Source organism: Melozone crissalis, unplaced genomic scaffold, assembly GCF_028551555.1.
Source record: "Melozone crissalis strain CALT ecotype California unplaced genomic scaffold, PUWL_Pcris_2 ptg000061l_1, whole genome shotgun sequence".
Lineage (NCBI taxonomy): Eukaryota > Metazoa > Chordata > Aves > Passeriformes > Passerellidae > Melozone > Melozone crissalis.
The window spans coordinates 2,366,973-2,391,711 of record NW_026535839.1 but is presented as its reverse complement, the minus strand read 5'-3'; the positions used below and the strand labels follow the sequence as shown (position 1 = coordinate 2,391,711).

At 46.2% G+C, this 24,739-nt stretch overlaps 1 protein-coding gene across 1 annotated transcript; it reads right to left on the bottom strand.

The window, feature by feature from the left end:
* Positions 1-1,227: 1,227 nt before the first annotated feature.
* On the bottom strand, positions 1,228-24,430 carry CREBRF (CREB3 regulatory factor). Its single transcript, XM_054287822.1, has 9 exons — positions 24,346-24,430; positions 14,925-15,102; positions 13,900-14,025; positions 11,970-13,053; positions 7,829-8,023; positions 5,977-6,166; positions 5,382-5,455; positions 4,906-5,028; positions 1,228-3,847 (listed from the first exon to the last, which is right to left on the bottom strand). The coding sequence occupies exons 2-9, from the start codon at positions 14,931-14,933 to the stop codon at positions 3,732-3,734; spliced, it is 1,917 nt and encodes a 638-aa protein (XP_054143797.1). The 5' UTR covers positions 14,934-15,102; positions 24,346-24,430; the 3' UTR covers positions 1,228-3,731.
* Between the last annotated feature and the right edge of the window lie 309 nt (positions 24,431-24,739).

Genomic DNA, 24,739 nt, shown 5'->3' with positions numbered 1-24,739 from the left:
TCTTCCATAGAAATACAAAAGGACTACTGAGAGAAACTGAAATCGGCCCTGTCCGCACTCGCTCCAGCACGCCTACGTCAGCTCTGATTCCACCTCAGAAGCTTGGACGAGTTCAGAGGGAATGAAAAACACTTAGTTCTAGATGTACAAGTAAGGCACAATATAAAGCCACATCATCATCTGTCATGAAGGGAGGGGAAGGACGAGGGTCATACATGGTACAGCAGAACAAGCAGCCCATCGATTCCAAGTGTGGCACCTACGTTCAGACTGACGAGATCTCGACAAGAGCAGTTATGACAGCATGCTTTTAATATGGAAACAAATCCTAGAGAATCCAGTGTATCAGAAAAAGGAAGAGCTTTCTGGTTGTATTAAATCAAAAAATAGATCATTGTTTTTGGATATAGGATTAAAAGTGAATATTCACAATGCCTACACTCAAAAACAAACAAACAAAAAAAAAAACCCCAGGACTTCGTTAAGATCCACATACTATGTATGAACACTGAAAATCTTTAGAAAATGGTCTTCTCTAAAGATCACCCCAAAACGCATGCCACAATTGCCAAAAAACAGAACATGTACATTTGTTGGTTTTTATACCCTATAAGATTTTTGTTTGTGATAAGTATACACTAAATGTATATATTTTAATGACACTAGAGGAAGCAGATTGTTACTGGCATTAAAGTACAACCATTTCTAGACGGTTTAAATGCCACAGAGTCCCCTGGTTAAAATGTAAAGCTGCACAGCTTGCCTATGTCACCTTTATGATAAAGTTAAACCAGCAAAAGGTCTTATCTTTACTCTACATTTTACTGCCAGGTTTTATTTATCTCAAGTATCGCTGCAGCATTCTGACCAGCCCAGAGTTAGCAGCAAGTGGCAGGAATCATATAAAACGCAATTTCTTTTTTTTTTTTCTTTTTCCTCTTTTTTTTTTTTTTAAACAAAGTGCTTTTCTAAGATATACATACATATAAATAGTTACAAAATAAAGTGTCAACATTAAAAAGCTCAACTATTTCAAAGCTTTAACTTAAAATAATACATAGGAAACACTGAAATGCGAGGGTATGGAACTCACTAAAGATTCAAAGTCTACTTTGAAATGCGAGACCAAAATCATAGTCTGGTTCTCAGACAAAAACAAAAAGCTATAAAGTTGTGTGTTGCCCAGGATTCCCAGGCAGTAAGAAAAGGAAGGGGGGGGGGGGGGGGGCTTTTAAATACCTTGTCAGTTGAATTTGTCCCAGAAGTTTTTACCTGATTTCAAACTGCTCTCTCTCCATGCTGAGATGCTGCCTGGCCTGCAGGGTTTGGCTGGAGCACAGGGACAAGCTCCGTGCTCAGCCCTGCTCGGGCACAGCCTGCACCTCACAGGACACATTCTCTGTCGGGGTTTGGGGGCCCTGGGCAGCTCCACAAGAACAAGAGGAATACACCAGACCCACCGTGGAAAGCAGCAGCCAACTCTCACCTCACCTGAACAACAACACCACCACCACCACAAACGCCTCAAAGGAAAACACCCACATTCCACTCAGATTTTGCAAGCCTTAAGTGGATTTACAAACTTTTGCCTAAATTGCCCTGGGTATTTGTTCAGTCTCTTGTAGGAAAGACTTTCTGTACAGCTCAGTAGTGGTATTTTGGCCTCCTCCTCCCTTTTGAGTCTTCCCAAATATTTAGGTACAAAGGAAGCTGTGAGTGTGGCAGGGCCACCACTTTCACCGGCCACTGTTACCAATTCAGGCTTTTTTCTCTTATAGTACAAGCTTGGATACAAAAATAATCTACTTATAAACAAAAAGGAATCACAGTACAAACAGACAAACTAGAAACAAAGTGGAGAAGTTCCCCAAAGGGAGTGGGGAGAAAGCCTTCATGGACTTTTGCATTTTTTTTTTCAGCAGCTACATTTGAAAATATTTGGTATTTCTATTTTCAGTAAACAGTGTTTTGTCATCTTTAAATAGGGAGAGAAAGAACAGGGAGGAAAAGGAGGGGGGGTCCATGAAACCAGAGAATGATCTTGCCTTGAGATAAAGGACTTTCTCATCAAAGGCTAAAGCTTTTATCTGTACGTTAACACTGACTACAAAGCCAACTCTTATTAGCAGAAGAGCAAATAAGAACTTTGTGTTAATATTCTTCAATCATAGAAACTACTGAATTAACAAGAATAAGTCACATATAAGTCTGAAGAAGCTAGTTTCGAAATACCTGTACAAAAATATAAAAGTCTATAAATTTTTTTTTTGTTTTGTTTGAAGCCTGTGTTGATCCTTGGAAACATCACATGCATAATAATACATCAACTGGAAAAGTGGCAACTAAGGAATTAGATATTTGTAGCTCTTTTTTTCCTCTTTACATATATACACGTTACAATAAAAATAATTTTATTTTGGTTGTTTGGTGGAAGTATACTACAACAAGCTAAATACTTTTTTTTTTTTAAATTCTCAAAGTCGAAAACTATTTTACCAATAGCTTACTAAAATCCAAATATATTAAAATCTCCTACAGTAAGTGCAGAGAAAAAAGATTTAAAGACTCCAAGACGGCCACCAACTTATCTACCATGGAAGCGAACTACAAGAACAGCAAAATAATATTGTTATGTATGAATGCTCCTTCTGTAGATAATTGGACCCAAACAAAAAAATTCACAGTTCAGTAAGATCCCTAACCCTGACCTTTAATTTTTTTACTTTTTTTCTTTTGTTTTTACATTCAGTACAGTATCATATAAGCTGTGCAAAACTTTACTTAGACTGGCAGTTCGCCATATCAGTTGCATTTGTCTTTGGTACAAAAATAAACAATCGCATTAATGTGCAAGTATTTGTTTTCTTCCGGCCAAAGTACCGAAATTGAGTTTTCTAGAGCCATCTTTTATACAATACATAGACTCTGTGGCATATATCTACATTTTCAACATATTCCTATATACATTCAAAAATTTTTAAGAGCTGGAACAAATACATTAAAACCTAAAATTTCACCATCTATACAGCTCGGTTTTGCCCCTCAGGGTTTTCTTCATACAAAACTTTACCAGCTTATACTGATAGCTCTCCCCACAAAATACAAGGCACAAAGAATATACTTTTGTTTTCTCTCGCTTGCACGGACATTTAAATACTCTATTAAGCTCAGAAAATTAAAATCTTATATGGCACACTAGCTCTAATGCTGCGTGTGCTATGTACAAGTTAATGGTTGCAAAGAAAGCTTACTGGTTTTTTTTTAAGAACAAGGAAAGAAAATTCAATTATTTAAAAATAAAATAAAAAAAGAACAAAAAACTCCCTACATTGACAGCTTCACCAAAAAAATGCTTCCTCTTACTTCACTTGGACCATAAACCTGTCACAATGTCTGGCAAATGCTAAAATATTTTTTTCTCTAGCAAATCCATGTTTTTGCTTCTAAAACAAAAGTGATATATTCTGGTCCTAGATCATTTGAAAGAGAACTCTCATTTCTGCCCTTGAGCTTGAAGCAGCTTTGAAACTATCTGGTTTATGGTCCAGAAATGCTCTGCAGCATTTTCTACCACGCCGTGATTTGTTTTCCTACACTGTTACTTGAAACCAATGGAACCTACAGGTGAGTGTTTACAGAATGCTAAGCTGACATGCAGACCAGAATGCCATTTACAGCGAGGAACTCGGCAGCACAGGCAGAACCTGCCCCAGGAGCAGCTCAGTCCTGCCCTACACCTTGGCCATGGGTATCCTGAGCCCCACCAGGCCGCCCGTGGGGTCTCCCTCCGCCGTCTTCTCCAGCACCTGGTTCACAAACTCCGACGTCTGGCCAGCTACAGGGAGTCCTGAAAGGGAGGGAAGAGAAGCTGCTCTCAGCTCACTGCTCATGGCACAATCCTGCTGATGCCTCAGGGTTTAGCTTTTCTATTTTTCACATTCTGTGCTGCTTTAGTGTGTGGGTCTGAGCTTCACATCAGGGCATGGTGAGCTCTGTGCAGAGATCAGGGAGACAAAACAATTCCTGCTCCAGCTGGGCACCAAGGACAAATTACCCAAATCTCAGCCCAGGAGCACAAACACCGTGGGCTGGAGAGAGGAAAACAAGCAGGGTGGGACTGCCTGGGCTAAAGCTGGAATGGGACAATGAACTGCAAGGTGCAAATGGAGCAGAACTGATCCCAGGGACAGACCCCGTGCCCGGCCGTGCATTTTGGGGCCATTTTGGTTCATCTTGGGTGCAGCCCTGGCTGGGCTCTGGTGCTGCCCAAGGTGCATCCATGGAGGAGATGCTTTTAATAAATCCCTGCTTTATTCTGGAACTCCATCCAGTCTCTTCTCTAGCTCAGCATTCACAAGGCATCATTACAGGTGACCAAAGCCAGGGGACACTTTGGCTGGGACAAATGGAACCAGGAAAGGGTTAATTCGTTCCTCCAGATCAGAAATTGTTTGTAATCAAATATAGCAAGCCCAGAGGAGGCACCAGGATGATCAGAGAGCTGGGAGAATTGGAGTTGTTCAGCCTGGAGAGGAAAGGCTTTGGAGTGACCTCACTGTGGCCTCACAGTGCCTGAGTAAGACAAGATGGAGAGAGAATCTTTATAAGGGATGGAGGGACAGGACACAGGGAATGGCTTCCCACTGCCAGAGAGCAGGGTTAGGTGGGATATTGGGAAGGAACTGCTCCCTGTGAGGGTGGGGAGGCCCTGGCACAGGTCCCCAGAGCAGCTGTGGCTGCCCCTGGATCCCTGGCAGTGCCCAAGGCCAGGTTGGACATTGGGGCTTGGAGCCACCTGGGACAGTGGAAGGAGTCTCTGGTGGAATGGGATGAGCTTTGGGCCTCCTCAGGACAAAAGATTCTCTATCTCCGTACCCAGGTAAATACACAAAGCTCACTGCTTACCAAGAGTGTCTTTAATAAGTATGTTCAACTTTTGTTCCATGTTGATTCCTCTGTCATCCTTAGGTACCTGCACCCGATTAACTATTTCTTGTTTGATGGAGTTGATGACAAAGAGTAAATTATCTGCAAAGAAAAAAAAAGGATTAGCTTTACAGCACATTCCTCTGGAAGGGATTCACAGTTACCCACACACAGCTGTGTCAAAGGTGTCACATCACACTTACTGTAAAATTAAATGTAATAGTTTACATCAAATATTACCAATATTTTCAAAAATATTTACAGAACATGCATACATCTACATAATTCACACCTGCAAAGTAGCTCAACATTGCAGATAACCCAAGTTACATTCATTTCATTCAATGAGCTGGGTTTGTACCAACTCTTTTCTCTATGAGCCAGGTTACACCATGGTGCAAAACACAGACTTGCCCAAACAAAAGGAAAATGAAGATGTGAAGAGTTGTATTTACCATATTCCGTGTTGAGACCCCAGAGTTTCACTTTATTGGCTTCATATTGGGCTTTCTTTTTTAGTCTACAAGCCCTATGGCAAGAAGAGGGGAAGAATTAGAGCACTGCCAGAAATTCCAGAGTAGTAAGAGCCACATGAACTCATCAACCAACCCTCCCAGAGCTGTGATGCACAAACTCATCCATCCTCACTCAGCTGCTCTGAAAACACTCTGCTGCCTGCATCTGCTCACATCTGACACTTGTGGAATTTGCCACTGTCCCAGCTGTTTGCTCCACAGCTAAGGAAACCAATTCCAGTGGAAACACATCCTTATCTAAGGGACACACAAACCACAGCTCCCAAGGTGCCAGCTGCTCTGCTTTTTGATAAACTGGAAATTCCCATTTGATAAACTACAACTCCCATTTGATAAACTGGAAATTCCCATTTGATAAACTGGCAACTCCCATTTGATAAAATGCAACTCTCATTGCAGGAGCTGCCACATGAAGCAGAATTTCTTTAGGCAAAAATTATTTAGATCTTTATCTAAAGAAAAAACTTGTAGCAATCCAAATTTTCTCATCCCTGCAGCTTCACCCAATGCATACCTGGAAGCCAACTTGTTCTTTTCTTTCCTTGACCTGGGTCTGGCAGTTAAGGGAAGCTCACTGACGGGTGTCAGGTCACTGATCACCTTGTTCAGCTTCCTCAGCTCGTTACCAATCTGGAGGAGTTTTCTGGGGTTGGGAGTCAGGTCTTCTACATCAGTCCTCCGTGACTTCTTTGCTGCATATTTTCCTGTTTTAAAGATGAAGAAAAATGGGTAGGGAAGTGACATAATACATACACAAACCTGTGAGAAAACACTCTAAAATAGGCATCTTTTGGGTGCAGTTTAAGTTCCTTTGTTCACTGCAGAAGAATGGGCTGGAATCAGGTGATCCCCACGGCCTCTCACAATAGAAAAAGCATTTCCACACAAAGAGCTTTGTACAATTCATATTCTATCCAGATCAGATAAGAGCAAAAACTGCTGGCAAGGCCACTGGATGTGACAGAGAGCATACACACAACCCTGCTGCAAAATGTATGTCACAAGTTCAAACCCTGTTGTTTTGCTGCAGCTGTAAACTTGTTAACTCATATGCAGCCAAAATATCCTTCTGGACACTCCAGTGGATTAAACTCCTAAATAATCTTATTGCCAAAGCCCTGTACTAAGAAAGAGTGCTGAGGCCTGCTGCTGAAAAAATCTTCAGCAATGCTGAGATGAAATCATCCACATAAATGCCAGTTAACCCTTTGTATTTTATGTATTTGAAGCTGTTTAAGGCCTGGTTTTGCACTTGACTTCAAGGTCAAGTGGCCAAGCGTCTGTCGGTTTGAGTCCTTAGAGCACTTTTGGTTATTTGGTGTTGGATAACAAATATAAAATAATGGAATCACAGAATGGTTAGGTTGGAAGGGACCTTAAATTCATCTTTTTCTCCCCCTTGCCACAGGCAAGGACATCTTCCACTAGACCAGGCTGCTCAGAGGTCCATGATGAGAAAGAGCAGTATTAGGGACTTTAGGTACTGCTATTTCACTACAAGATAAAGAAGCTTTTAAAAACTAAGGACATTCAAAGAAAAAAATGTTTTCTTCCCTGAATAAATCTACAGGTAACAGCAAGAACAACAAAAAAATAGTATGATTTAAGAGAAGGCCAATTGCCATGTTAAAGGCAGTAATTTTCAACTCTAAGGGAACATTAACCTTACAACCAGGGAAGTTGGTTTAAATTGCTCCTTCAAAATCAAAATGGAGCAGCCTAAAAGAGGTCCTGTGAGAAGAAAACAGAAATACCCCTAAGAGTGGTTTGTTTTGGGTGATGTTAATCATGTTTGTGGTGCAGTAATTGCTCACTGGGAATCAATCAGTTATTAGAGCAACTGGTTTAAGTTTCTAAGAGGGCATCTTAAGGAAATAGTTTATTCCCAGAGGAGTAACTGCTTCACTGTGCTGCTTTCACAGGAGAAAAACAAGGAGAGAGACAGCTGTGCCTTAGTGCTTGTCCTCAGCTCATACCAGTCCCTGAACTTGGCAGCCCAGAGCCCTCCCAGCCTCCTGCTAACACAGGCAGCACTGACAGCAACAGCCACGAGCAGCAAACACCAGTCAAGTCCCCTTCCAATATTTACAGTATCACACTGAGAAAGCTTTGAACTCTCGGGGTTTCCACTGAGAGCCCTTGGAAGTCACAATTCCCAATTCATCCACACTCCTCTGGAAGAAACCACACTGAAAGTCCCTACTGTGTGCTCACTGTGCCTTCCCTGGGCGCTGCAGAGTAACAGATTTACAGGGCTGGAGCTTTCATGGCCAAAACTTCCCAGCACTCACAGGGAGGGGAATTTGGCTGCTGACGGTGTCACAAGGGGAATACAGTCATTTGTGACCAGAAAGAGGATTTCTTACCATGGTGGAGCCCATTTTTCTGGTACATGTTGCTGGGCAGGGTGTCCCTGTCCCACTCCGAGGGCCTCAGCATCCTCTCCTGCTGGGATGGTGTCAGCTGCTCGCTGTACTCCCAGAAGTATCTCCGCTTGCCTCTCTTCCGAGAGGAGATGGCAGTCATTTCTTTCAAATCCTCCACAGAATCGTTTTCATACCCTAAAATGATGCAGGGGGTTGTTTACATACTGCTGACAGAATTGTTTGTAGCCCTTTAGCAGCAGACTGAGGATTCAAGTCGAGAGCAAAACCACAGCCAGCTCTGTTTTGCATTATCTAACACTTGGTTTCCAGCACTGACTGCTCTTGGGTACTGGCCTTAAATCCAGGACAGACACTGAGCCACTGATGGGCCTTCATTAGTTGAAAAAAACAAAATTATTTACGTATTTAAAGTCCCTTTATGCTCTCTGACCCCCTAAGCTGTAGTTCCCCACAATCCCAGCAGTGCCAAGTACAGACAGCAGATGTTGGACCACGTTCACCCATCCTGACAATTTTCCCCATGAATTGGCAGGAACACAATCCTAACTCACCTCCACATTTGACAAAAAGCATGGAAAGAGAAGCAGATTAAATAAAGATGGATTAGCAAAAGACAATAAAGAAAAAATTATTCAATTATAGAACAATGTGAGTTGGATGAGGCCCAGAGGATTGAATCCAACTCCTGCTGCTCCTGAGTCCAAAGACCTGCAGGGAATAAATGCAAGCACTGATCCCTCCCAGGCTGGAGAAAGGGGCTCTGTTGACCCTCAGTAAAGCTGTATAATATTTTAGAGGTGAATTATGATGCACTTGATATCATGAATTGCTCATGGAGGACATGGAAATTGTAATGCCACTGCCCCCATCACAGAAATATTTTACCATAACTATGTAAACCCAAACCACAGGTTTTCAAACCCCAGATATGCTTTAGAAAATAAAGATAATCTATACTAAGGTTAAAAAAACTCTCAAACCACTGCATGACCTTTTGTGCTAAAATGCTAAATATTAGTTTACATTGACTCAAAAAGGAGCATTTCTAAACATCACATTCTGTGATGGAGCTGAAGGAAAAGCCACCCATGCATGGGCTGCAGGCTTAGCAAGCCTTGACCCCATATGCTTCAGCTCTGCTTCATCTTCCAGCAGCACAAAGAACACTTTCTTCCTTTTAAAACAGTCCCTTCAATTAGTCTGTTTGCACTTGAAAAACCAGTTGAAAGAGGAAAAACAAACTTTCTTGCTTTGGTCTGTCTCTCACATCATAACCCAAAGCACGAACAGAAGTCAGGTATGCAGAGGGATGAAATCCATCCTGAAGTTCTGTTTCTTATAATTTCATCAACTCATTTACTTGGGTTCTCTGGTTTGTTGGGAAGGCAGGATTTTAAAGGCACATCAAACAATGAAACATGCTTTATAAAACATTTGTGCTGTATAGCCAAAGTTATTGATAATTTACATGAAATATGGTTTCAAATGCCATAAATATTTGTAACTATATTTCCATTTTACTCAAATACTGTTTGACATAAGTATTAAAATACACTCAAAAAGCCCACTGACTTTCCACCTTATAAAAAAGCTATGGAACTCATTATACAGAAATATATAAATGGAGCCCATCTTCATGATAACACAGAATTAATCCAACCAATGAAAACAAATCTCTGTAAGAGATGAAGTGTACAAATGTACAACAAGGTTAAAATCAGGACTTCCTGTTTGCTTATTCAAACTGTAATTAAGTTAGAAACTTCAATTACATTGACTTAATACATCCTGCCTTGCAAGGCCCACACTGACCTGCTGCCATTATAAAGTGACATAAAAGAACCCAGAGCAGTGTCCTAAGCTAACACACAAACTTGTTCAGCTGCTCTGCTCTGCATTTATCCCTCCTCTTAGCAAAGATCACACAGCAGGGCAGGCTTCTAAGAAATCTCAAAGGGTTCTTGTACTCAACTCTGAAGCCTTTCACCCCTTCCCAAAAGTCTTTCTTCACATCCCTCCCCGTGGTTTTGGGTTTAAATTCACCAGGGTTAAATGAAGCAGAACAGAGCACAGGGTGCACGTGACTCTGACCAGGTGAAACCCAAAAATAGCCCCGAGAACAAAGGCAGGAGCTGCTGCTCTGCAGCCCTGCACCGCTGAGGCCTCGGGCAAATCACTGCCAGTGCTCCCCAGCTCAGCCCCAGGGGCTCACACTGACCCACTGCAGCTTCTGGAAACCATCTCTGCGTCTCCACGAGCACTTCACACTCATTTCTTCTCCAGTGCTCCTGGCAAATGAATAAATTGCTGCATTTCCCATTTCTGCAATCTCCTGACTAACAGTCATTGAAAAATCTTTCTATGAAATGAGATAAGAAAAATATACTCAGTAATAGCAAAACCAAATGCTAGAAAAGGTCTGGGCTGGTAATTCCCATAATAAACTACCTTTGCAGGAGACCAAATTTGCTAAATCTGTGTCATGGTGATAATAAAAACATTCTTGTCCAAACTTGCCTGAGAGCCAGTCACATTTTTAGCTATTTTTCCTTCACTATATCTAAATATTTTCTCAGATAACATTTGAAGAAAGCATTTCATTCAGTCTAGAAGCATACATGAAGAATAACCAGAAGTAAATTATGTATAAAAAAACATTAGAGGGTCAGCCATAACTAGCAGATTTTTGTCCTTTCAGTAAATTACAGCCTCACTCAAAATACCAACTGATTTTGCTTTCAGACCTGTGGAAGGTTTAATTTTCCTGTGCTGTGCCTATTTTTAGATCCTTTACCCACAGTATTTACCTTTAGAGGTAAAAAAGCAACACAAAATATAACAGTGGCATGATTAGAATACCTGGAGATGTTATTTTCTAAAATAGATGATAAATTTTTTAATATCACCACATTTGAGGTGAATGGTTTTAGGCTTCATTCATGGAAGGGTTTGGCAAGGTTGGATAAGCCCAGATCCTCAGCTACTGCTGCAGAATGTGGATTGCTGGTCAGTAAAATCATTAATTAATTAATTCCACCCACAGCATTTAACACAACCTCTCTTTTTCAGGGATTCCAGGCTCCCAGTGCAACACATCCCCCATGGGCTGCAGAGCTGGAACAGCTGCTCAGGGCCCCAGAAAGCAGAGGGAGTTCACTCCAGAAGGGAGGAAGAGGCTTCAAAATGTTAATAAAAATGTGTTGTGTGCATGTGAAAGTAGCATAAAGGGCAGAATGCTTAACGAGTTTAATGCCAACGCAGGAAATCTAATTAGAAAATAATTTCATCTGAGAGTTCATTATGACAAACACTGACAAGCTTTAGGGAAGCTGCTGCTCTCAACAAGGAAAAATTTCAGCTGCTTTATCCCCCTGAAGTTACATATTGCCAAATGTCTGAATACTTTAATTCTTATTCTCTACTACAGGGCATTTATAAGATGTGAATATTGTAATACTTTATGAAATTAAATTAATACTTGATTACAATCCTGCGCAGATTTTATTTTTATACAATATTACTGTTTTGCTACATTCTAGGTGAAGGTTAAGTCTTATTCCTGCTCTTAGAACTCCATTTTTGAAGGCAGGAGAGAGGAATTCAGTATCCTCTGAAGCCCCTAAGTGTTACTGCTGAAACCATCTAGAAATGATTCAATTAATTTCAGTCATTCTCTGGATTCTGTGGAAAAACTGTACCTGAGAGTAGGACTTAAATAATTATGGAATCATTTCACTCAGGATGTGATTTCATCCTGACAGATCCAACTCTGGATAAATTCATTGCTATGAGAAGTGCTAGAAAGTTCTGCACATCCTACCAGAGAGCTACAACAAAAAAGAAGGCCACACTTGCAGGCAGCTGCTCTAACCTCAGGCTACAGCTGGGCTTCCTGTATTCACTATCTTTATTTTTGTTGCACAACCACAGTTTGTGCAGTTTTTCATGAAACAGGCCAACAGAGACTTTGCATACTTTGAATAAATTGCATGTTGCAAAGCACTTAGAAAACGTGGGAGGAGAGTTCACAACCTAAGATCAGTGCTGCTCATGTGTAACTACCAGGAGTTCAAAAGCTTTCCTTCCCCCTCAGAGGACAAACCCAGCAACCCCCCGGTACCTGGTTCTGAGAAGGTGTCACTGATGTCATCGTCCTTATCGTCCTCGTAATCCTCCTCCTCATCATCGTTCTCAGACAGCTCGTGCTCACTGCCAAACCCTTCATCGTGGTCCTCATCTTCAATATCATCCTCATCCTCCTCCTCCTCCTCGGGCTCTGCTTTGGCCGACTGTTCACCCAAAGTGTCTGTTACAAAAAGAGAATAGTTGTGCTCTTCTTTCTTCTGCGAGGAGTCGGACACGGAGGCGCTGGCGGAGAGGCTGCTCTCCCCCACAGCCAGCCCCGGGCTCTCCTGGGGAGGGCTGAGGAGCAGCTCCCGAGTCTCTTTAAAAGGCAAACCAGGAGTTGTGCTGTGAGCATGGGGGGACTCGAGTCCCTTCCTGTCCTGTCTCTTTGCCACAGCCCCACAGTAGCAGGTGTTTTCCTTGGCCGCGTCAGCGTGCGCCTGGCTCAGCACCGGCCTGCTCTGCGGCAAGGGGTTGATCTTTACTTTTGCTTTTTTAACATAGTCTTTACATTCAACGTGAATGTTCACCTTTTCACTGCTGTACACGTTGGTCTTGGCCATGATCTGTGTGCTGGAAGCAGGCTGGCTGCCAGCCTTGCTGGCCTTCTGGGCACAGTCCGACAGCGCGGCCTCGGCCTGGACATTCTTGGAGGAGCAGACCGGTGCCGCTGCTCTGCTCGCCATCTTCTTGCCAGGTAACAAAGGATTTAAAGGGTTTTGTTTCACACTAAAGAGCAAATCAGGGTAATAGAGTGAATCTGAGACAGGCTGGGAGTCCTCGCTGTTCAGCTGAGCCAGTGTGGGTGTTTTGCTTATCACCTCTTCATCCTGGTACGGGCTTGAGAAGTCATCGAGGCCCAGGTAATCCACCTCTTTTGTTCCCCAGATGTCACAGCTGGTTAATTTAGTGTACTTAGTTAGGTCTTCACAGTAGGTATCCCACTGCTCCCACTTGGAGGTGAAAGCAGCTTCTTTGTCCAGGATGTCCGTAAAAGACTCCAAGTTCTCAAGGTCTTTGCAGTCCTCCATGAAAAGCAAGTTGTCCCTGGAGCTTTGCTGATAGTCCATTTCTCTGTCCTGTGCACAATAAAGTAAGTTAAAATTACTACCAAAAAAAGTATCCATCATCTCTTTCCTCTCCTTAACCTGGTAAGGAGAGCTCAATTCCAGTGCAGTATGAGAGAGGGGTGACCTAGGAAGAGACCTCAACTTTCAACTAAGAGCTTCTTTTGAGGGTCAGAATAAAGTTCAGGTCCTGTGCTTCAGCAACAGGTCCTTCTGAAGACACTGCTCTTCCTATAACACTGTATTTCCCTGCTATTGCAAACCCATCTGCTCACCAGGAACTAAACCAGTACCAATATCCATGCATTTAAAATATGAAAGACATCACAAGCATCTCTATAATCTAGGTCAATCTTTGCTGTGCGCTTAACAGAATACACTTGAGTTCACCAGTTTCTGGAAAACCTCATTCTAACACAACCAATTAATGACCATGAGTGACCTTTCTCCTTTGAAAAAGGAAATGCTCATACAAGTAACTTGTGAGTCAATTTTTATTTCCCTTGCCCCTGCATTCACAGCCTGGGTGAAGCAGAACACAGCAGGGGAAAATTCTTCCTTGTGAGGGTGGTGATGCCCTGGCACAGGGTGCCCAGAGAAGCTGGGGCTGCCCCTGGATCCCTGGCAGTGCCCAAGGCCAGGCTGGACAGGGCTGGAGCACCAGTGAAGGTGGATTTGAGCCTGTTTCAAGAAGTGCCTGCTGCAGAACGATCACACTTGCTGGGCAAGCAGTGCAGCTCTTCCCTAATCAGCAGCCAGCAATAATGAATAATTTTCCAGCATTCTTGAAGGAACAGCCCTTTATTCCTACGGGAACTGGTGAGGAGATGAAATTGTGGGCACACAGAGCTGACCTACCAGTTCATACATGAAGTCTGGATCCGAGCTGCTCGCCAGGAGATCCGTGCTCATCAGAGTCTGCTCTGAAAACAGGTGGCTCCGAAAGGCATCCCCAAAAGGAGGGTCCATTCCACTCACACTGGGCTACAACACAGTGGACACACATTTCAAACATGATATGAGAAGGCACATTTTCGCCTTCCACAAACAGAAAGAGAATCACCATTCCTCCTGGTCTCAGAAGGTTTTTAGCACTACAGATAAGCACATCATTCCCCAGAGCCAGAAAATGCTTCAGGAGCAGATGACAACATGCAGGAGCAATCAAAGGACACATTTCTATCCACCAGAGCTGCAAGAGCATTCACTGCTCCCTCATTCTTCCCTGCTGCTTTGAAAGTCTAATGTTAGCCAAGTTTTGGGATATGCTGGCGTTTGTAGAAGCTGAGGGCCAGTCCTGGCAAGATCTGGGGGTCCCTCTAATACAAATAATTTTGTACTAAAGCGGTGTGGACTGTGTTTAGAGCCATTAGAACTCATAAAACTTCCATATAAAATTGTAAGGAAAGCAAAATGTACGACAACCAAATCTAGATTGTTACCTCTCTCTCAAGAACGAAGTGTAATTTGGCAAAAAAAGCATTATGCAGGATGAGTGGGCATGCAGGGAATGGGCAGCAAGGCCTTCTGCTACATTTAATTCCAGCCCTCAATTCCTCTCCTAGACGCTCTCCCCCTGAGGGCTGGGAAGGCAGAGACACTGCTGCTGAAGTCACTGAGTGTGCTCAGGGTGAATCACTGCAGTAATAAAAGGCTGTTCTGCTCTCCAGGCATCCTCCCTCACCCACAGACAACGTGGCTGGAGCTGGAACAAACACAGCACCCAGAGCAGCACCACAGCTTCCACCACAGACACCACAGGGACCCCACAAAATACACATCCTTTAATCTCCTACACATCCTCCCTCCTTGTGCTGGTCAGATTTGTTCTTAAACAAAAGCAAAATTATTTACAGAAGCGAAGAAAATCCTAGCAGACTTACCTGAGGCATTTCCAAGCCCAGATTCCCCAAATCCAATTCCAAACTTCTTGTTTTATTCACTTGTAGATTCCTTTCCAGCTTTACTTCAGTCTCAGGGAGTTTACAACATCCATGCAATGAAATTTTTCTTTAGGATAACTTCAGTTCACCCTGATGGAGCTTTTCTATTTGTCGACTTCTGTGCAGAATAAACACAGCAAACCCCCAAGGAGGTGAGTAATCCTTCACCAACAAGGTGAAAGCTTAAAAAACAGTCAAAGGCAAGAATTTCCCCTGAAAATTGATTTTTTTCTCATGCTGGAATGTATCGAAAATTTCTTCCCCTGCCATCTTTCATTGAATGAAAAGCCACAGATGCTACAGAACAGAGTTGCTGCAAAACCATTTTTGGCCAAGTTACATTTTATTGCCTTTTTTTCTCTCTGCTGAGACCAGCAGCTCTACAGACACACCTGAAGAGAAAATGCTGCCAAATTGGGAACAATAATCAGCACACTGCTGGGTATCCAAGAGAGAAACAACCTTTATGACTAATGTAACAGAGCCAATAAACTCTAAAAATGTCTCAGGCAAAAGTCTCAAAATACAAATTTCAAACAGGCAGAAATGCTGTTTCCAGTGGTATCTCCTCCTTTTCTTCAGGGATGAATCCATCCAGCATCAGATAAGATTACATCAATCACTCACACAGCAACATCTAGTGGTAAAGGATCACAGGAATCATCCAGCAGGAGTGGAAGAAACAGATTTCCCCAAGAGAGCAAATTAAAAACTGCCAAATCCACAGCTGTCTAATAAAATATCTTCTCTATTAATTCAAGTAAGGCAGAGGTTGTGATTGGACCAATTTATTTACTGGTAGTTTTACCAGTTTAGGAGTTTCTACAGACCTGCTCTACTTCAGCTGTTTGTCTAATGACTCTTCTGAGCTTAACCCAGCATTTTGAACAGTGTAAGGAAAATCCTCACTCAGCATCGCTCCTAAGTCAGACTTGGGTGCAATCTGCTCAGGCTGTGTTTATTGTCTTGTTTTAAAAACAAATAGTAAACTGGAAGTGTTCTCCCACAGCTCAGAACCCTCCCCCAGCAGCACATGGCAGCATCCCCGTGATTATTCCCACTTTCAGATGGTATCTCAGCCACTTTGGCCTCTTTAGCATATGGACTATCAGACTGTGGTAAAAACAGACACTATGCAAAGAAGTCTTCACTTATGAAACAGCCTGCTTTGCAAAGAGCAGCTGGAATATAAAGAACACCAGTTCCAGGTCCAGTTTCACAGGAGCTCTCAGCTGAAGCCTCGCCATCCCTGCCAGAGCAGCCATTCCTCACAGGGCCCTGTGGTGAATGAGCCAGTTCCTTGGGAGAAAAGCTCCTTTCTGCTCCAAAACCTCCAGGGAACCCTTTACTTATTCAAAAGTGACATTTAAAGTGAAGTTTGTGCCTCAGCAAGCCCCATCTCCCTTCACCCAGCAAAGGCCACACCACAGCAGGATGGTCCTTCCCAGGTGGGGATGTGGCAGCAGTGACTGAGTCACTTCACTGGGCTCAGAGAAGGGGTCTGCTCTCCAAAACAAACACAGGGATGTTCTCAGGCACAAAGAGAGAGGCAAGGTTATGATTCTAAATACCTGAACACTTTTTTTCCATGCACATGGATGCCTTTCTCATCAGCACATGAGATGAATGCTTTGACATCACCTCCAAACCACCTCCTGCATTCACAAGGACACTGCCAGAGCTCTCCGTGATACAAAGGGCAAAGAAAGGAAACATTTGCTGCTTCTTCACTGCTTATTCTTTGTTGTGTTTTTTGTCAGAACACAGGCCTCAGCTGTTCCACACACAGCCAGCAAAGGGGTGAAACTTCATCTCTACTGACACTGATTTCAGTACCAACCACCAACACTTCCAGGTGCCAGACTCTGGATCACTTCCAAATCCTCAGAGCAAACATTCAAGGCTCAGAATACTTTTACCATCTCCAAGACTGGAGTGATAAACTTCTTCCACTATTTAAGAATGCCAGTGCACATCCTCTCAGGTCAAAGCAGTGCATCAGCTAACCCAACTAATCCTATAATTCTCTTTATATTTTATTCCCGATACTTCATAATATTAATATTTAAACATGACTTGAATCCCAGTAGCATCTAGTCAACTATTCCACAATGTAGGATTTTTCTCAGCAGCTCTGTGGAGGAGGAAAACACAGTGAGGCCATGAAAAGAAAGACATTGCCTCAGGGAGCTGCACAATCCAGATATCCTTCACGCTCCCAAAAAGCAGCCCTGCTTCCAACTGCTTTCCAAATTTCCCAGAAAGATCAAGGTCACCATTAAAAGCCTCCTGCTGTTTACACCTACCCACCAGTGCTTCTTCACAAACTGGTAAATAAAGATGTATGGCACAAGTCAATGACACATATGGGAGCACAGGTGTCAAATCAGAACTTGCTGTGAAGGAAAGTCATTTGTAGACTGCAGTTAAAGTCCCATTCTTACAGAATTTATCATTACTGGCACTTTGAGCCCAAGACTGAGTTAGAAAAGAATAGTCCAGCTGTTGTGTTATCTATAATGAATGCAGCTCTGAATGAACTAAAAGAGCTGTGGCAGAGCTCAAGTACAGCAGCACGAAGAATTACTGAAGATAAATATAGCAGGCATTTCTACTTGAGGACAATTTCCATTAATGCCTTCCATCAGCCCTCCCCAAATGCAGAGACAGGTGGAACACAGAGCCCGAGCAGTGGGCAGGGCGCCTGCTCCTCTGGCAACAAACAGCCTGCAGGGAAATCAGATTAAGGTGATTAAAGAGCCAGGCCCAGAGCTGGTTCTGTGCCTGCAGGTCTGGAGTCACATCAGTGCCCAGCTCTGCTCCTGGGGGAGGCTCCTGCCTTCACTGGGGCTGAGGAAGGGCAGGACACCTGAGGGGAGCCTGTGACACACAGGGACAGGGACTCTGCAAGGGATGGGGTGAGAGGACAAGGGGAATGGCTTCAAACTGACAGAGCAGGGTCAGATGGGATATTGGGAAGGAATTCCTCCCTCCCTGTGAGGGTGGGCAGGCTCTGGCACAGGGTGCCCAGAGATGCTGTGGCTGCCCCATCCATGAAAGTGTTCCAGGCTGGGCTGGATGGGGCTTGGAGCAAGCTGGGACAGTGGAAGGTGTCCCTGGCCATGGTAGGGGGTTAAAATGAAATAATCTTTAAGGTCCCATCCAGCCCAAACATTCCATGATTCTGTGATCTCAGGAACAGCTGTGTCCCTCTAACATTTAAGAACCTGGGCTGCTGATGGAGGCATGCACATGTACATTGGTTAAAATCCCATCACTCATCAACAAGGATCCAAAGCCTGCTCTGTAGAGTTAACATCTAATTAATCTAATGACAATTCCTAATTAAAAACAATCCCCTGTATTTAATATTTACTTTCTGAATAGGAGCAGTGGTTCCAGGATGCCCAGCAAGACTGAATTTCCCACAGGAGAGCAGCAGGTGCATTACCTGGGATTACTGGTCTAACCCAGGCTGCAGCAGGAGCTAAACTCCAAATACAGCATTTAGGGGACACAGTGCAGCTCCTGTGCCTGTGCTGCCTCTTGGGCCACTAAAACACCCTCCTGCCACAGCACAAAGAGGCCCCTCCAAGAGAAAACCCCAAAATTCAGCTTTCAGCTTAGCACCTCTGAAAGTCTTCCTCAGCCACCTGCATGAATCATTTGTACCATGGCTGTAGGGAAAGCTGCTATTTCTGGCCCAGTTCAGCTGTGTATTCTGAACACTGGGAAGGCACACGGAGCATGGCTGGGCTGTTTTGCTGGCTGCACAGTGCTCATTATCCCAGCAGCTAAATGCCTGCTGTAAGTGCATTACAGGAACAATTACACTTTCACGATGGTGACTGCATCACACAGCACAGCTTGTCAAAGGCACAGTTTTGATGCAGGTATAAAAAAATAGCTCATGAGAGCCTGCCGGTACCAAACCTAAAAGCTCAGGCTGAAACATTCATGGCCAACTCCGAATTTCAGAGGAAGCGCAAAAACTACACCATGTGCTTGGAGAGAACCATTAGGTGCCTTGCACTGTTTATGGTATCTGGTTATTTTATGAAATACTGGAGTTGGAGATGCAGGAAGTTCTCCTGCACGTCTCTTAAAAACATTTTTCTCCTTCCACAGTTTGTGCCAACTTGTTTTCTGTTACAGAACACCCTCTGCTCAGGGCAGTCCTCAAGCTGAGAACATGCAGAGTGCCTGGGGTCCATCCCTGGAGTGTCCAGGGAACATCTGGAAATGGCACTCCAGGCTCTGGTGTGGGTAAAAAGGTGGGAATCACACCCAGGTTGGATTCAATGGCTTTGGAGGACTTCTCCAACCTCAATCAACACTTCTGTTCCTTACTTTTGTTTCTGAATAATGTCCCTTTTTTCTTTCTACATGATTCTTCAATTATTATCCAGACTTTAAAAAATTATTTTACTTTTCTCCCCCAGCACAAAGACATGAAGTTTATTAGTAGTATTATTATTATTAATTCATAGCAGTGAGCAAAGACACTCTTTTAAAATGTCGTCTTGTATTTCCACCCACCACAGTCTCATTCCTGGACTCATAAAAGCAACCAAGTCCCCCTTGTTGGTGAAGGATTTCTATTAAAATGCCAGCACAAGCATCTAAGGCATTATGCTCTTTGCTTTTTTGTCCTGGAGAGAAAACAACACCTGCTTAAAACCCCAGACCCTGAGTCTGACGGAGCACTGCCACTGAACAGAACTAAAGCTACTCAGACTGTTTCACTTCTTCTAAGCCTCTTCCCTTCAGGAGAGGGAAACAGAAACACTGTCTCTGTTTCTCTTCCTCCACTGACCATCCCTTCCCCCTCCAGTGGTATTTTTCCAACCCTACTCGCCCACAGCAGATAGAATTCAAGACCTGGAAGTGACAGCTCTCAGGAGAAGCTCTGATCTGCAATCACAGAGGCAGCAGAGGCCATGAGCCCCCAGAGCAGCACAGAGCTCATGGATCATGGACCCCCCCCATGCCAAAGCCAGTTCCCAGCTCTGGGGGTGCCCCAGCTGTGTCAGCCAACAGCAGATCCCAGAAAATGATGGAATCACAGTCACAGAATGGTTTGGGCTGGAAGACAGAGTAAAGATCATCTGGTTCCACTCCTCTGTCATGGGCAGGGACACCTTTCACAGTCCCAGGTGGATCCAAGCCCTGTTGAACCCAGCGTGGAACATTGTCAGGGATCCAGGGGCAGCCACAGCTGCTCTGGACACCCTGTGCCAGGGTGTGCCCACCCTCACCAGGCAGGATTTCTTCCCAATACCCCATCTAACCCTGCTCTGTCAGTGTGAAGCCATTCCCTGTGTCCTGTCACTTATAAATTGTCTCTCTCCATCTGTCCTGTGGGTTCCCTTCAGGCACTGCAAGCCCACAATGGTGTCACCCCAAAGCTTCTCCTGTGCAGGTGAACAACCCCAGCTCTGCCAGCTCCATCCCTCTGAGCCCTGGTGCCTCTCTGGATCTCTGCAGCAGCTCCAGGTCCTGGCTGGGGTCTCAGCAGCTCTGCAGGTGGGGTCTCACCTGAGGGGACACAATCCCAGCCCCTCCTGCTGCCCCTGGGATCAGCCCAGGGCATGGGGGGCTCTGGGGGCCAGGGCAGCTCCAGCTCTTGGCCGCAGCACCCCCAGATCCTCCTCCAGGGCTGCTCCAGCCGTGCATCCCCAGCCTGTGTTTATATCCCAGCCTGCACTGATATTGACCATTGTGCAAGAGGCAGAAGCAAAACAAAGTGATTATTTTTATACTAACAAACATTCTGCATCCACAGATTTTGTAACAACTAGGCCCAGATTAATATATTCCTGCTAGAAAACATTTCTGTATGTTCTGGAACAAAGACTGAGATTTTATTCTTATTTTAGTGCTAAGAGTGGGATGTGCAGCATGTTAAACTTATTCTAACTATTTTAACAGATTTAATTAAAAAATATTAAATTTAAAATATTCATACCATAAACCTTATTAAAATAACACTGCAGAACAAGGAGAGTTGTTTGCACATGAGAATTAGCAGTAAAACTAACATTTAAAATTTTTTTAGCTTCATTCATAAAGCTAAAAAAATTAAATGTTTATATAAAATAAAATTTATAAAAATTTTAATTTTTAGTAGTTTTCCCCTGAATCAGAGTGGGGTGAAAGCAAAGGCAAAAAAACAAAAGCAAAATTAAACAATTCAGGTTCCTATCTCCAGCAATATTCTAGATCCTGACAGGATGGCTGTTCCTGTATTTTTTTCTGACAGAGTCTTTCAGAGTAAGAGAAAAAATAATTCTGTAGTTTCCAGGAAAAAACAAAAAGCAACCCAAGTCTTATGATGAAGGGAACGGTACAGTCTGGTCTACTCTTCGTACTGTGAAATTATAATTGCTATACTCTTGTTAGAAATGGGGCATCTGTACCAGATACTTCACAGCCAGCAGAAAATTCAAAAAATGCATCAGTCAAAATTGTCCAAAAACCCAAAAAAATACGTGGCTTAAGAGTTTAAAACCAGAAGGATTTAAAAAAAATCAGGGACATTTTTATAGCAAGGTCTAAACTTTAAATTTACAATTTTAACAAAACTTTTGGTTTAACTTTCATGCCAACGCCAACTCTCGAGCACTTCTTATGCAAGGTTTGATGTTAAAACATTTAGCTGAACTTCCCAAATCACAGAGCATGGACATGCAGGCCATGGGAATGTAAACCTGTGAGCTCTCTTATTTATCCCATCAGTCTATTAATGGGACAAAAGCTTCTGTTTCTTCCCAATTAATTCCTGCTAATGCTGACTTCAATCTCTGTCCTTGCCAGGCTGTTTGCCTCTCTCACTATTTAAAAACCACCTGGGGAGGATGCTTGGGAGGCCTGATGTCTCTGCTGTGGACTGCTCTTATCAGGGAATACTCCCATCAATTCAGAGTAATTCCTTCTTGGCTCAGGTGAACTATTGGCTGTGGACATGTCTGAGGTCTCTGAGCTACTGTTATTTATGCATTTAAAAGGAATCTCACTGAGATTATTTTAGCAGAAAAGGTTTCTTGCAGAAGGATCATACCCAGGGAACCTGTGGCTGTCCCTGGATCCCTGGCAATGCCCAAGGCCAGGCTGGATAGGGCTTGGAGCACTGGGACAGTGGAAGGTGTCTCTGCCCATGGCAGGGGGTTGAAATTAAATAATCCTTAAGGTCCCTTCCAACATAAACCATTCTGGGATTCTATGATTTATTTTCCATAGAAATCCTGACTTCTCATTTAAGAAGCCAACAGCAGAAATCGACCACACTTCTAAAGCACCTGCATCTGCCTCTCTGTAATTTTTATTATGAAAACACATTTAATAACTAACCTTCCCCACAAGGATGCTCGGAAGTGACCTTAGAGGCCTTTTAAACACAACCTTTAAAACATTTAGAAGTGTTTATAAGACAATACGAGTATCCGATTCCGTTCTGCCTGTTACATGGAGCATGATTTCAACAAGTTACCCCTGGAGTGGCAGCGACAGAAAGATCACGATCGCTTTAAGTGAGAATCGCACATTTCGGCTGGCAGCGCTGGCTGCTCCCAGCTCCAGCCTGTTGCACGGGGAAGCCGGAACAAACCCCGAGTGTTTTACACCGAGAGTGACAGCGGAATTATCCCGGACACCGGCACAGAAATGCCGTGGGCTGAGGGGCTGCCGGGCGAGGGAGGGCACGGCAGCGATGCCGCGGTTGGGGAACGACGCCCAGGGCGGGGACCCTGGGGACAAAGGTTAATAATAAAGGTAAATAATAAAGATTTGAGTCCTCGCTAGCACAAGGGGTTTTAATTAAAGTGTTCCCATCTAGGAACCGGCGTGAGCTTGGAGCACACACGGAGAAGAGTCCGACACCCGTGTGGGGACACGCTGAGGCTCCTGAGGCGGCGCGGGGAACCCGCGGATGTTTCATAACCCAAACCTGCGGGGACGGGCGGGGAGCGGGAGACGGGAACGCGCCCCGTCCTCCCCTGAGCGCGGGGAACGGGACCCCCTGAGCGCGGGCACCGCCCCGGGCCGGTGCAGACGCCCAGGTGGGACAGCCTCCCTGAAGCAACGCGCTGCGGAGGGACGGGCACGGCGGGCGGCCCCCGCGGCCACGGCCCCGCGCGGTGCCCGCGGCCCCGCCGCGTCCCCCGGCCCGGCCCTGACCCACTAACACACCTCCGGCCAACATGGCCGCCCCACCGCCCAGCGCAGCCTACCCCGGCCGCCGCCGCCCCGCCCTCCGCGCCCGCTCATTGGCTGTCTGCCCCAACGCGCGTGCTCCCATTGGCCGCGGCGCCCGTCGTTCACCCGCCCAGCGGCCCTTTCAAGCTAGGGTGAGGCGACATGTAAACAAACCCCCTCCCGCCGCCCCGGCCGCGGCCCCGCGACCCCCGGGCCGCGCCCGCCACTCCGGGCACCCGCCCGGCCGCCCCCGGCCCCTCCGCGCCGGACACACCGCCCAGGGAGCCGCGTCCCGCGGGGGGCGGCCCCTGGGCAGCGAGCCCTGCCAGGGCTGCGGGCAGCCGGAGCGCACTCGCGCTGCCCGGGAGAAGCCCCGTCCCGGGGCCGCGGCTCGCAGCGAACAGCCGGCCCGCCGCTCTGGCATTACATAAACGGCGCGCCGGAGCGGGGAAGGTCCCGTCCTGCCCTGCCCCGCACTCGCAGAGCGGTGACCCCTCTCCGCCAGCTCTGCTCCGCAGCGGAGCCGCCCGTCGGGCACCAGCACAGCCAGGCACAGAGACCCCGCACGGCCATGGGTCACCCCCGGCCGTCCCGGGCATTCAAACAGGTCGCAAACAGAGGAGGCGTCTACGAGCCCCGAAAGGCAGGAGTGCAGGGCTTCCCTCCGCCCGCACGCCCAGAGCGGCCGGGCTCCCCCGGCAGGACGGCGCTTTCCTCTCCCCGGCGCTCGCTGCGAGACTCGCTTTCCTTGTAAAGGCACGGGCCGCTCCTGCCGGGCGGAGGCTGGAGCGGATAACGCCGACAACTCCCCGCGGAGCCCGCGCTCCGTCCCTGCAGCCCCTTCCCACCGCCCCCAGCCCGGCCCCGGGCCCCAGAGCCCCGCTCCGGGACCGGACACCCCCCGCGCACCGCTGCAGCTCTCCCGCCGCCCCGGCAGCCACACCCCCCCGGCAGGCGAGCGGAGCGGAGGGGCTGCTGGCACCATCCCTATCCCGCTGCCCCCGGCAGCCGGGCAGACACCTCCGTGCCGCTCTCCCTCCCTCCCTGCAGCCCCCCGCCCGCCGACACCGCCTCCTCCCGCCGGACCACCCGGGCCCCCCGACCCCCGGCGCCCTCGGTGCGGCGCAGTCCCCCGGAGCCCCGCGGTCCCCCCGAGCCCCTGACTCACGGTGCTCAGCGGGGGCCGCAGCCCCGCGCGGCCCGGCCCGGCCCCTCCATGCGGCCCCGGGTTTGTTTGTTTATGTCCCTTCCTGACGGGTTCCCGGAAATCGCGTGACTCGACCCTCACGTGGCCCGAGGGGGCGGGCGCGCGCGGGAGGCGGGGGGAAGGGGGCTGCGCCGTCCAATAGCGGGGGGCTGTGTCTGTCACGTGACGGCGGAGCGGCGCGCGGGGGGTATTTAAGGCGGGGAGGCGGGTGCCCGCGGATAGAGCGCGGCGGGGCCGAGGCGCGGCCGCCGCTCCTGAGGCCGTGCTGGGTCCCCGTCCCTCAGCCCGTCCTGCTGCTCGGCGGCATCGCTCTCACACTTACCCCCCTCATTCATCCGTCCGTGTCCTACCTGCA

Excerpts from the sequence above, each read along its gene's own strand:
- CREBRF (XM_054287822.1), bottom strand. Across the intron at positions 13,054-13,899 it reads CAGACTTCATGTATGAACTG|GACAGAGAAATGGACTATCA; the intron begins GTAGGTCAGCTC and ends TATTGTGCACAG. Across the intron at positions 5,029-5,381 it reads GGGTCTCAACACGGAATATG|ATAATTTACTCTTTGTCATC; the intron begins GTAAATACAACT and ends TTTTCTTTGCAG.